The following is a 13,389-nucleotide window of genomic DNA, read 5'->3' on the forward strand; positions in this document are numbered from 1 at the left end:
ACTACTTCACAAATATATAAAGGCTATTTTATCCTGCTCAATTGAGTTTTTTTTTTTTTTTTTGACAGTCAGAGTGGACAGTGAGAGAGAGAGAGACACAGAGAAAGGTCTTCCTTTGCCGTTGGTTCACCCTCCAATGGCTGCCGCGGCTGGCACGCTGCGGCCGGCGCACCGCGCCGATCTGAAGGCAGGAGCCAGGTGCTTCTCCTGGTCTCCCATGGGGTGCAGGGCCCAAGCACTTGGGCCATCCTCCACTGCCTTCCCGGGCCACAGCAGAGAGCTGGCCTGGAAGAGGGGCAACCGGGAAAGAATTTGGCACCCCGACCGGGATTAGAACCCAGTGTGCCGGCGCTGCTAGGTGGAGGATTAGCCTATTGAGCCACGGCATCGGCCTCAATTGAGTCTTTTAAAATGGTTTTCAGAGGTTAAAGGAGTGAGAGTAAAATGTAATCACCAGCTACAAATCAAGTAAAAAGTCACTGGCTCATTGGTAAAAATCAGCAACATATCACACAGAGGTTTAAATCCTACACCATAGCTATCAGAGTTAGTATGAGATAATACTGAGGTCCTAAGATGGAAGGGAAGGCAAAGATGTTTCTGTCCCATGTTTGTCTTTTGCTTATTTCTAGAAATCAGAAATATGAGCTTAATGTACTTTTGTTAATAAGACTGCAATTGGGAAATTGAGAGAGTTCTTTGTTCAAAAGGAGAACGGAATGGTTCATAATAAGGAAAACTGATGGGTTCATAATAAGGAAAACTGAAAAAAAAATCACTGTCATTTAGAGACCACTTAATTCTATAGCTCTTTGCCTTTTTTGGCCATGACAAAAAATATGACGGACTATTCAGGAATGCAGGTAACTTACAAAACATATTTTATGTAATACCAATTTATTTAAAATTCATATAGAAAGTATGAGGAATTGAGAAAGTATTTAGTATCAAGAAAAAGCTCCGATGTGTCAGGAATACTGGTTAAAAAGCAGTAGAATTTTTTAAAATTTCTTTTAAAGATTTTTATTTATTTATTTGACAGGTAGAGTTAGAGACAGTGAGAGGGTGAGACAGAGAGAAAGGTCTTCCCTCCCTGGGTTCACTCTCCAAATGGCCTCAACGGCCGGCGCTGTGCCGATCCGAAGCCAGGAGCCAGGTGCCTTCTCCTGGTCCCTCATGTGGGTGCAGGGGCCCAAGGGCTTGGGCCATCCTCCACCACTATCCCAGGCCATAGCAGAGAGCTGCACCGGAAGAGGAGCAACCAGGACCAGAACTGGAGCCCATATGGGATGCCAGCGTCGCAGGTGGAGGATTAACCTAGAGTGCTGTGGCGCCGGCCCCAAAAGCAGTAGAATTTTTACTGTTGAGACTAGATGGTTTCTCTACTGGATGCTGACTAGTATGAAATATTTTTAAAAACCACTCAGCTGAATCACTGCAATTAGTGAAATCTAATATTTGAGGAGAACACATTGAAAGTGTGTGGTGACAGATGAGTTTATCTGGGGCTCTTGGAAGGGGATTAGTAATGAAGTTATTTTAATCAACCCTTTGATTTAGTCCCATTTGTTAGCTAACCCAGCAGTGGGCTGACATGCCTTTTGTGACTGCATAATTCAGGCTTTGCTTTGTACCTCAGTTGTCCACACCTAGTGAGAGTGTGCATGCTGAGAGCAGAATTATTTAAAATACACTTTGAATATGATGCTTAATTATGCAAATATATGCATTAAACAAAAGGAACTGAACTCAGTGTCATCTGTTGGAGTGTGTTGATTCCTCTCTAGAAATAGTTTGCTTGGTGGTTTAGATGTTTACACTATTTTAAGTTCAAGAATAGTCCCTTTATTTTTTGTAGCCTGTGGGGTATTGGTAGGAGACATCCATTATGTGCTTTGAATCCAATCATGATGTATCACAAAAGAGGGGGAAATGTTAAGAGACTCCCCAAAGGTTACACAATTGACTAGCAACAGGAACAGCTGGAACCTGGGACAGCTGTCAAGCAGGTCACCAACTCTCCAACCTCACTCGACACTGGTGTCATGTGTCATGATTTTAAGTTGAACTGCACACTAAAGAATTCTTTGATAAAGTAAATGTAGTTAATTGTTTATGAGTGTTGCTAACTTTAAGGTAAGTGATAACACTGTTCAGGCAAAACTTACATTGCTTTGAATTTGTGAAACACTTTATTAAGGAAAATTCAAGGTAGTTTAAAAAACAGGCTTTTTTAAAGTTCCTTTACCTAGGAAAGAAGGTCATCCATATAACTTTACAGCTATTAATTTCATTATTAAACAGAATTACGCATGATAAAACCCGACTGCTACAAATTCCAGCATGTTTTTTGGTATGACAAAATTCCAGAATCAAGAAACATTGCAGATGGTGTGAATGCACACCTTTTGCTTCAAGTCTTGAGCATCCAGTCTTCAAAGCCTGTGAAAGAAGTCACTTTCCAGTGTTCTTCCACTGACCTTGCTATTTTAAATTGCAGTCAAATATCAATTGTCCTTGCTGGGAAAGGTATACTCTGCTATTTAGACTTAGCTTGGTAATGCATCCCACAGTGGCTCTTTGTTTTCAACAAATGCTCTTCCTTGAATAGTACAATGCTTTGGCTGTGGTTGGTCCCCAAGGGTTCCAGTGCTGGAGACTGGATTCCCCACATGGTGGAGTTAAGAGATGGTGGAACCTCTAGTAGGTGGGGCCTAGTGTAAGGTGTTTAGGTCACTGGGGGCATGGTCCTTGGGAGTAATTAATGTAGCTCTCATGGGACCTGGTGAGTTCCCTTGAGGGTGAGTTGCTATGAGAAGGGCAAGCCTGCCTCTCTCTGACTTGCTGTTTTGCTCCGTGATCTTTTCCAGATGCACTCCTGCCACTGTGACCCATCCACTGTGAAACCCTCATTGGAGGCTGCACCAGTGGGACCGCCCAAGCCAGGACTTCCTGCCTCCAAAACTGTTAAATAAACCTCTGTTCTTCACAAATACCCAGCCTCAGCTATTTTCTTGCAGCAACGGAAGATGGATTAATACAAATAGTACTTGACTTACATTCATATTAAAACTCATTTATGTTTTCTGAGCAACTCATTTATGTTTTCTGAGCACAGATCACACAGAAATGGGGAGAAGTGTGCAGGGTGTCCTGGAAGCTAGTCTAAGCATAAGTAAGACAGGATAAAATATTGCTTGTTCTAACTCACAGAGGAGATTGGCAAGCGATTTTCCTTTATTTCATCCTGCTGTAACATGGGGACTAACTCAACTTGACATGTAGGTGGGCATTCCTTGTACAAATGAAGTAACAGGAAATTCATACTGTGCACTTGGCAAATAAACTGTCTTGGAGGCATTTCTAGCCCAATCTTGAAAGGCAAAGAGTTTTCCCTCTGATGCCCTGTCTTTTTTAAAATTAATTAAGTATTAATTTGAAAGTCAGAGTTAGAGAGAGAGAGAGAGAGATCTTCCAGCCACTTGTTTTGCTCCCTAGATGGCCGCAACAGCTCGGGCTGGACCAGGCTGAAGCCAGCAACTAGAAGTTTTTCTCCAATCTCACACATGAGTGGCAGGGGACCAAACACTTGGGCCATTTTCTACTGCTTTTCACAAGCTATTAGCAGGGACCTGGATTGGAAGTGGAGCACCGGTGACCATATGGGATGCTGGCATCACAGGCGGCGGCCTAACCTGCTGTGACACAATGCCAGCCTTTAAATGCAGCTGGGAAAAGTTCTGCTGTCTCTATAACTGAATTTCTTCATTTATATGCAAACGGGCCACCACTAATAACCAAAGTGGTAAGCCAGGAAACCTGAGTGCTAATTAAGGGATCTGGAATTGGAGTGGGCACTTCCCAGGCTGTTAACATCACTGAAGCAAAACAGCTAAGAATTCTGGGCAAACATATTGGGGATTTATAAAAATTTGGATTTGTTAATACTAGAGATAGGAAATATTTTATTCTGTAGTCAGGGGAAAAAAAAACAAAGCCAACAACCCAATGACCAATTTCCTCTGTGATAGGATAGTGAGCTAGCAGCAGGTGGGATCCAATAGTGGTCTGACCCAACTGTTGCTCCCTCTAGGGACTATCACACCTCAGCAATGAAATTACCCACCCAAGGCTGGAAGCACGAGCCATGTCGGAGGACTCTGGGAAGGAAAAGTTAGATTGTAGTTGCTGCAAAATTAATCTATAATGGCAAAGCCAAGAAGAATAGTCTGAAGTTGGCTCAGCAGCTGCTGGAATGCTCCAGTCCTTCCTCCTGAGGTTCAAGTGGATCCTGGGGAAAGCCAGCGCAATCTCTTGAAATAACACACAGTGAAAGCCAACGCACATCTGGGGCTTATCACGGAGGCACCCAGGACTTTGTTTCTTACAGACTGCAATTTTCCCCTCTACATTGCTTTCTGGGCTGTTTCTCTTCCCTGGTATATATTAAAAATGCAAACAGCGGAGGACAACCAGACGTTTATTTTTCTGTGACAGCGCACAGGGGAATCAGTGTAGAATGGGGCTTTATGGAAATACCACCTGTGGCACAGGGCAAATATTGCAGTAGTGAGAGTGATGAACCCAGAACAATGTGGGAATCAAACACAGAGCCTCACTGCTTCTTTACCAACTCAGGAGGCAGGAAGTGTTCGAATCACAGAGGGGATTAGCGAGGGTTTGATACTCAGAGACTTGTCCCCGTGAGTTCTGCTTTTCTCCTGCTGTATGGGGGGAAACAAGATGGGAACATGTTTTCATCTTTTTTCTTTAGTAGCTCAACCCAGCTTAGGCTCCCCACCATGCAGCAGTCACAACACTGTCTTTACGTGACAGCCCCTCTCCCGGACTTTCAGAGCGCCTTATGCACATTAGCCCATGATGCGTGTCTCTACCTCTGTGTGTGGAATGAAGAACTTCATTAGATTGTGGGTAGGAGGACACGAGGTTACCAGTCCACTTGAACAACAAAAATGAGAACATTTATGAATGCCTGCATATCGTCCGACTGCCCCTCCTCTCCACACCATCACCCTCGGGGCCACTCCTTTGCAGCCACCTCCTCACTGCTCAACCTGCTTTACCCTGGCTGCCTCCTGTCTGTTCTCTGCAAGGCAGACTGGCAGAGCTTGAGAAGCAAATGCAGTGATGGCAAGGCTCAGCTTAAAACCCTACAGAGGGCGCTGGTGCTGTGGCGCATGCAGCTCTAGCATCCCATAAGGGTGTTGGTTCAAGTCCTGGCTGCTCTGCTTCCAATCCAGATCCCTGCTAATACTCCTGGGAAAGCACATGAGAGACCTGGAAGAAGCTCCTGGCTCCTGACATTGACTTGGTCCAACCCCAGGCGTTGCAGACATCTGGGGAGTGAACCAGCAGATGGAAACTCTCTCTGTGTCTCTCCTGTAATTCAGTCTTTCAAATAAATAAATAAATTCTTTAAAAAAATGAGGAAATCCAAATGGCCAACAGACACATGAAAAAATGTTCAGATCACTAGCAATCATGGAAATGCAAACCAAAATCACAATGAGGTTTCACCTCACCCCGGTTAGAATGGCTCACATACAGAAATCTACCAACAACAGATGCTGGCGAGGATGTGGGGAAAAAGGGACACTAACACACTGTTGATGGGAATGCAAACTGGTAAAGCCACTATGGAAGGCAGTCTGAATTTCCTCAGAAACCTGAATATAACCCTACCATACAACCCAGCCATCCCACTCCTGGGAATTTACCCAAAGGAAATAAAGTTGGCAAATAAAAAAGCTGTCTGCACATTAATGTTTATTGCAGCTCAATTCACAACAGCTAGGACCTGGAATCAACCCAAATGCCCATCAACAGTAGACTGGATAAAGAAATTATGGGACATGTACTCTATAGAATACTATACAGCAGTAAAAAAAACAATGAAATCCGGTCATTTGCAACAAAATGGAGGAATCTAGAACACATCATGCTGAGTGAATTAAGCCAGTCCCAAAGGGACAAATATCATATGTTCTCCCTGATTGGTGACAACTAACCAAGCACCAAAAAGGAAATCTGTTGAAGTGAAATGGACACTATGAGAAACAGTGACTTGATCAGCCCTTGTCCTGAATGTTGATGTACAATTTAATACTTTATCCCTTTTAGTATCTTTTTTTGTTCTACTTAATACTATTGCTTGAACTCTGTAATTAACACACAAGTATTCTTAGGTGTTTAAATTTAACTGAAAAGTGATCCCTGTTAAATATAAGAGTGGGAATAAGAGAGGAGATGTACAATTTGGGACATGCTCAATCAGACTTGCCCCAAATGGCAGAGTTAGAAATGTGCCAGGGGATTCCTATTCAATCCCATCAAGGTGGCATGTACCAATGCCATTTCACTAGTCCAAGTGATCAATTTCAGTTCACAGCTGATCACACTGATAGGTCTAAGAGTCAAAGCGATCACACAAACAAGACTAGTGTCTGCTAATACTAACTGATAGAATAAAAAAAGGGAGAGAAAGATCCAACAGGGAAGCAGGATACACAGCAGACTCATAGAATGGCAGATGTCCTAAACAGCACTCTGGCCCCAGAATCAGCCCCTAAGGCATTCGGATCTGGCTGAAGAGCCCATGAGAGTATTTTAGGCATGGAAAGCCAAGACACTCTGGCAAACAAACAAACAAAACACTTAAATGGAAGATCTCAGTGAGTGAGATCCCAGTAGAAAGAACGGGCCATCAATGAAGGAGGTACCTTTCTCTGAAGGGAGGAGAGAACTTCAACTTTGACTATGACATTGTCTAAATAAGACTGAAGTCGGCGAACTCAAAAGGCTTCCATAGCCTTGGCAACTCATGACTAGAGCCTAGGGAGATTACTGACACCATAAACAAGAGTGCCAAACTGTTAAGTCAACAACAGGAGTCACTGTGTACTTACTCCTCATGTGGGATCTCTGTCCTTAATGTGTTGTCCAATGTGAAGTAATGCTATAACTAGTACTCAAACAGTATTTTATACTTTATGTTCTGTGTGGGTGTAAACTGATGAAATCTTTACTAAATATATACTAAATTGATCTTCTGTATATAAAGATAATTGAAAATGAATCTTGATGTGAATGGAATGGGAGAGGGAGCGGGAGATGGGAGGGGTGCTGGTGGGAGGGAAGTTATGGGGGGGAAAAGCCATTGTAATCCATAAGCTGTACTTTGGAAATTTATATTTACTAAATAAAAGTTCAAATACAAAAAATGCCCTCCAGAAACCCCCAGTACACTTAAGACAAAGACCCCACACTTTAACAGAGCCCTATAGGGGTGATCCTGCCACGTTCACTGGTTTCGTTGCAAACTGTGCCCCTCTCCCTCTACTCCCTGGAGTCCTCCCAGTGTGCTCCTCAGTTCCTGAGCCCCTGCCCATCTGCAACAGCTCGTCACTTCTTCAGGGAAGGCTCTCCTACCTTGAAGGACAGATACTTACTTTACTTACTTATATTTACTAATAAACCCACTCAAAGATCTGAGAATCACACACTGGTGTCCATGACATTCCTACTTCATGAGGACCACCCTCTCCCCCTTGCCTGGGTCCTGTTCTGTCCCTGGATGCTCCCTCTCCCCACCTCCCTCACCTCTTAGAAGGAATGGGAAAAGCTGGAGGAAACTTTACCTGCTTTCATGTCCTTGCAGCTGCAGTGGCTGAGGAGGAGCTGGCTGGGCGACGGGACTGTTGGGGGTGGCTGGGCTTGGCTGGGCCGAGGGGCTGTGCTGCTGGGCCGAGGGGCTCTGCTTCTCTGAGCTGGGTGCCGAGGCCGGGCTGTTGAGCTCTGCGATGGGGGAACCAAAGTGGCGCATGCAGTCACTAGGCTGGTACTGGATAAGAGGTGACCCGACCCTCCAGTTCCCCTTCCCATTGGATTGGAACACTGGTCTTGGTGGTTGTACAAGGAGGAAAAGTGATACTGAAGCTGGCTTCATGGTGTTGTAGTCTGATATACAGCATTGGGTCAATTTCCAACAAGGAAGCAGAAAAAAATAGAGGTGACCCGAGGTGGCAACCCTAACCCCTCACGATCAAGGCTATGGTTATTTCTGTTTCTGTTCCACTTTTAGATAGCAGGTGAAACATATCAGGTTCCAATACCACTCCTGGAATTAGTATTATTTCATTAATTATAACTTGCCAAACAAGGTTATGAACAAGTCTCTTGTTTGGTCAGAAGAAAAGATCACACAGAAAATCTATTAAACACATGAAAAAAATCATCTGGGGAGAAGGTCTGAAATATATGTGTATTCTATCTTCCTCACACTGCTTGCAGAGAGAAAAAGGTTTAGCTATTATTATTTTTTTGGTTGAAATGAGAATTCTTAAGTCTTTCAAAATGTGGGTGAGGAACTAACCCTAAAATAGGAAATGCTTTCTGCAATCTCTCTCTGCAGTCCCTGTCAGTCTTATTGTCAAATAGCCAGCCCTTTTTACCCCACAGTTCTCCAGAAACAAACAAACCAAAAAGGCCACTGGACTCAGGAAAGTTCATAAAGCTGTTCTCAACAAACACGTTTCAGACCGGGAAAGCTGAGACGCATGTCAGATTTCTAGTGAACGATCTTGCTTACACGTAATTTCCACTGAGTATTTTATACACACTGATGTCTGTGGATAACAGGTTAAAAAACCCAAGGTCATTTTCATTGGGGGTTGGGGGATTGGGTGATTTATTAGTGTTCCATTAGAGGCCATTCCTCTCTTCTTTTCTCATAGAACAAATTAAAAAAAATTCCCCCCATTTATATCAGTGTCTCCCAACCTTGGCACTATTGACATTTTGTGCCAGCTCATTTGTGCCAGGGGAATGGTTTTGTGCACTAGAGGAAGTGTATAGCAGGATACTTGGCCTCTAACAACTAGATGCCAGTAGCATGCCCATCCCAATCACGACAATCAAAAATGTCTCCAAGACATCACCAAGTGTCCCCTGGGAGGACAGAAACACCCCAGTTAGGAACCAGTGTTTTCCATTGGAAGTCAGTGGCTGGGTGGCCATTTGATGTCTGCATGTCAGACAGTCCTCAGATGGAATCACAGGCTGACTGGTACCCACACTGAGTACTAACTGAATGGGCCCATCAGCCCCTGTGGATCACACGGTCCTCTCACTGCTGAGCTCCAGGGACTGAATTCTCCAGTACCATTACCAGCAACTGCAAACCAGTGATGAACCCATTGTGTCTGTCCGTGCTGATGGTATAGTGTGCTGAGCTGAAACTCAGAATGCCACCATGCCCTGAAGGTTTGGCTGTGAGTTGTGATGCTTACTACTACTCATGGAGCCTCAGGGGGGAGTCCTTGCGCAGAGAAAACTCAACTGATGAGACGGGAGCTGTAAATTCTTAGCAGATGCGGCATGTTCTACATGAACTTGCTTTATACCACAAAACTTCATGCTTTCCAAAATCAGTCTGACTCTGAAGACTCCTCCAGAGATTAACTACTAACATGACTAAGTCTTGTTTCAGATTTGTAACTCTATCTTCTCTGTTGAGTGAGTCCTGGCTAAAGGTGACTGTACAAACAGTCCCTGGGAGACCCCAGTGTCTGGGGGTACTTACACTAGGTAGCCTGCAGTGCCATGAAACTGGGAGTGAGGGAGCAGGATACGGGTTGCCACTGAGTGCGAGTTTCGGCAAGAGCAGCAGTGACACTGCCGTGGCACTGCCGGAGGCCGGGTGCGAGCGTGTCCCTGTGTCGCGCGCCTCTCTGCAAGGCTGCCTCGGGCACTCACCCTCCTGAGGAATGATGCGAAGGGTGACACTAAGACCTGCGTCCTTGATGAGCTTCACGATGTCAGCGTGAGGCATGCTGATGATGGACTGGCCGTTCACGGCTAAGATCCGGTCTCCCACTTTCAGTTTTGCACAGCGATCTGCAGGACTCCCATCAATGATGCGGCCTATTTTATGGGGCACAGCTAAAAAAACCCCAACAGAAATAGGTATCAGGGACATCACTAATACATGTTGTGTCTTTCAGTCCCCGCCCCAAAGGTAACAATGCAATGGCAGAATTTCTTCTTTTTAGTCAACTGACCAAAAGGGTGCTATACATCCTGCTAATCTCAGAGTTTCTAAACTCAAAGTCCTTTGCAAAGATAGGCCAATTCAGAACATATAGATAAGAGACTCAAACTTGGGGTGCATCATAATCACTCCAGGTTTAAAAATATAGCTATCATGGTCTCGCTCAATGCCACGTGCATCAGAATGCCAGGCAGGATGTGAGGACCATCGGTTTCTAAGAAGCTTCTGGGAGATTCCAGACATAAGTGTGTCTCAGAAGCACAGACACAGATCTTTGTGCCCAAGGAGCCCCTACTAGAGACAACAGTACACAGTTCCAGAGAGACACAGTAATGCCCAGAGCTTAATTGCTCCCCTTGTCTCTTTCACTGAGAGGAGAAAATGGGGAAGAGAAATATGAATATGGGTAGTAGCCACCTGGTGAAGAAGTTATGACCAACTTCCTACTGACCTACTAAACTTTAGTTGAAAGGTCGATATACTTTCAAATTTTACCAATGCTTTCTGATATACTCTGTTCCACGGTGCTGAGATCATGGTACTGCCTGTTACTTAATTTATTCTGTCAATGCCAAGATACCCTTGATGATAAGACATCTCTTTATTTATGTGCCCAAAGAAGGAAACATAAATAAAACCTCTGCCCATTAAACAATGATACTCCATGGACTATAAGATGCTCTTCAATTGCTGAGATATTAAAATAGAAAAAATTTTTAGAACTGATGAAAATATGTCACATGTCTCCTTAAAGAAATGAGCACTTCTTTTTTACAACACTGAGAAGCCTTTTAAAAAATGTCTATTTATTTATTTGAAAGACAAAGAGAGAGAGAGAGAAGAGAGAGAGATCTTCTTTCTATTGGTTCACTCTTCGAGGATGCCTACAAAGCTTGCTTTGTAGTTCAGGCCGCAGCCAGGTATCTGGAACTCCATCCAGATCTCCCACAGTACTTGAGCCATCACCTGCTGCCTTCCACATTGTGTGTTAGTAGGAAGCTGGATGGGAAGTGGAGGCAGGACTTGAATCCAGGACATAGGATCTGGGCATCCCAAGAGGTGGTTTAACCTCCTGTGCCACAATGCCCCCCACCCTATTTTTCTTTTCATAACTTATTTATTTATGTGGGAAGAGTCACTGTGGATATAGATTTTCCTAGCAGATTAACTTCCATTTAGTGTAAGTGGTTGAGTACCAAGAACACCATTTCTGGGGTGAGACGTCGATAGGACATAGTGTCCCTGCAAGCCTCTCCACAGAGCTTTCACCCTAGAAGCCTGTTCCTTTCTGTCTTCAAGATGGCGAGGCTCTGCTGAGATCACCTGTCTTGTTGCTCTCTCTATGGATCAAGCACTAATCTAATCTGCGGAAAGAGGCAGACACAATTCACCATTTATTATGCTCCAAGGATGTCTATCCTTGAACTCTCAATTTGTGCATGCATTCCAGAGAAAGGCAGAACATCAGCTAATAACCACGATAAGAAAGGACAATTAGCGAGTTAATGAACCACTGCTTTCTTCATTCTTCTGTTGTGAAAGGTTATAGGTAACATATGAAAAGATTGGCTGAGCCTGTGTCCCTGAGGTGAAACTCATCGTGGTTGAACCACAAACACATTTTTATATATCATAAGCACTAATCGCTTTAATAAAGAACAACTACCTAGAAAATACTAATGATTATCTCAAGGTCTTAGGACAAAACATTTTCAAGTAGAAATATAATAACTTGTGATTTTATTCCCCCTTTCATGTTCAATATTGTCATGGAATAGTCCACAAATGACTTGGTCTCCCTGGCTATAATGTGTATATTGTTATTTATCCTGTGACCTTTGGAAAGTAACGGGGCATTGGTGGGAGTGGTTTTGAGAATACAATGAGTTACCCTAAGTGATTAGAACAGTGTCTAGCATGTAAGAACTGATCTGTATGTATTAACTGTCACTCTTTCTTTTACTATCACTTTTTAAATTTTAAATATTTCTGGTATCACTATTAGTGTGTGTGAATGTGTGTGTAGCTAGCAACTTGGCTTCTTCCCACATGGAATAAGCATGTAATATTGTTAAAAGTAAAAGAACAGTTTGCTTACTATAGGATCATATAACTCAATATCCCCAAGTATCCTTCATTTATTAAAGAGAAATGTATTTGGGGGAATTCAACACTTGTTACAGGCAAGAGTCTGTTTTTCTTCTAGTTTCACAAAAAATAGATACTGCAGGTCTCTGCAGGAAAATACAAACTTGTAAGTAAGAGCTTATTACTTACAGGGAAATCAGTGTAACACAAATCTCTTAATTATTTACACTGAGCCGTACACACATAAATACACTTTCTTATTTATTGAAAGTTACGAACAAATCCTTTTTTTTTTTTTTACCTCTTATGAGTACCAACATGAACCAAACACTGTGCTAGGATGTGTGTGTGTGTGCGTACACACACAAGTATATAATTGTATCTACAACAAAATATATAGGCGTGGGCATTTAGCTTAGAGGTTAAGGAACCTGTTCAAGTGCCCATGTGTCCATATCAGAGTACTTCAGTTGTATTCTTGGTCCAGGCTCCTGACTCCAGTTTTCTCCTAATGCAGACCCTGGGAGGCAGCGATGGTGGCTTAAGTAATTAGGTCCCTACCACCCACACATTGGGACCTAGATTGAGTTCCCAGCTTCCAACTTTGGCTGAGCACAGCCCTGGGCACTGCAGGCATTTAGGGAATAAACTAGCAGATAGGCGCACTTTCTGATTTTCAAAATAAATAAATAAACAAAATCCTTAAAAAATCATGTAAGATACTTGGTGTCATTATCATTTTACTGGAGGGGAAACTGAGGCATAGAGCTATTAGTAACTTGCCCAAGATCACATAGGCCAAACACAGCTTAGCACCCCAGTGTCTCAGGTGCTTTGCCTGTGCCCTTGTACACAGCACTGCCTCTCTCGACTTCACTGTCCCTGACAATCTACCGCTTGCGTTGTGAGCTCTTAGCATTTTGATTTGAAGACTTCAGTGTGCTCCTAGGTCAGGAATCATAAATACTTCACAAGTGGCCCTGATCCAGCAGAGCTGGGAGTCAGACACTGGGTTTGATGCAGGCTCTTCGCTGTACTTGTCTTTTGACAGGCAAGGAGTGAGGAGAGAAGAACGGAGGGGGAAATTGGACAGTTCTTCAGATCCCATTTGGTTGGGACTTCACACTACAGTGTCAAGCCTTTGCTTGAAATCATCTCTTTGGGTATTAGATACACTGAATATGAAATGAAATCTAAAAATATACTTCAAAGCACAGACACATTATTATTGG

At 43.4% G+C, this 13,389-nt stretch overlaps 1 protein-coding gene, 1 long non-coding RNA gene and 1 other non-coding gene across 22 annotated transcripts in view; 2 read left to right on the top strand and 1 right to left on the bottom strand.

Annotated features, from left to right (window-relative positions):
* Positions 1–3,086, top strand: part of LOC149127538 (uncharacterized) — a 34,917-nt gene extending 31,831 nt beyond the window's left edge. Inside the window, exon 2 of the long non-coding RNA XR_016231719.1 lies at positions 2,871–3,086. This is a non-coding gene — a long non-coding RNA (uncharacterized LOC149127538). The remainder of the gene's footprint in view (positions 1–2,870) is intronic.
* MAGI2 (membrane associated guanylate kinase, WW and PDZ domain containing 2) overlaps positions 1–13,389 on the bottom strand; it is a 1,587,879-nt gene that overhangs the window by 132,946 nt on the left and 1,441,544 nt on the right. For 17 of the 20 annotated variants that reach the window (XM_070071219.2, XM_070071216.2, XM_070071215.2 and 14 more), the window contains 2 exons: positions 9,775–9,960; positions 7,659–7,815 (listed from right to left, as the gene is read on the bottom strand). In XM_070071219.2, coding sequence (XP_069927320.1) covers positions 7,659–7,815; positions 9,775–9,960 — 343 coding nt within the window. The remainder of the gene's footprint in view (positions 1–7,658; positions 7,816–9,774; positions 9,961–13,389) is intronic. The other 3 variants (XM_070071222.2, XM_070071223.2, XM_070071232.2) reach the window with 1 other exon arrangement.
* Positions 7,881–8,011, top strand: LOC127491916 (small nucleolar RNA SNORA61). Its single transcript, XR_007920843.3, has one exon. It is a non-coding gene; the product is annotated as a small nucleolar RNA SNORA61 (small nucleolar RNA).

The sequence above is a fragment of the Oryctolagus cuniculus genome, chromosome 3 (assembly GCF_051225735.1).
Source record: "Oryctolagus cuniculus isolate XC-2025 breed Fujian yellow rabbit chromosome 3, ASM5122573v1, whole genome shotgun sequence".
Classification (NCBI taxonomy): Eukaryota; Metazoa; Chordata; class Mammalia; order Lagomorpha; family Leporidae; genus Oryctolagus; species Oryctolagus cuniculus.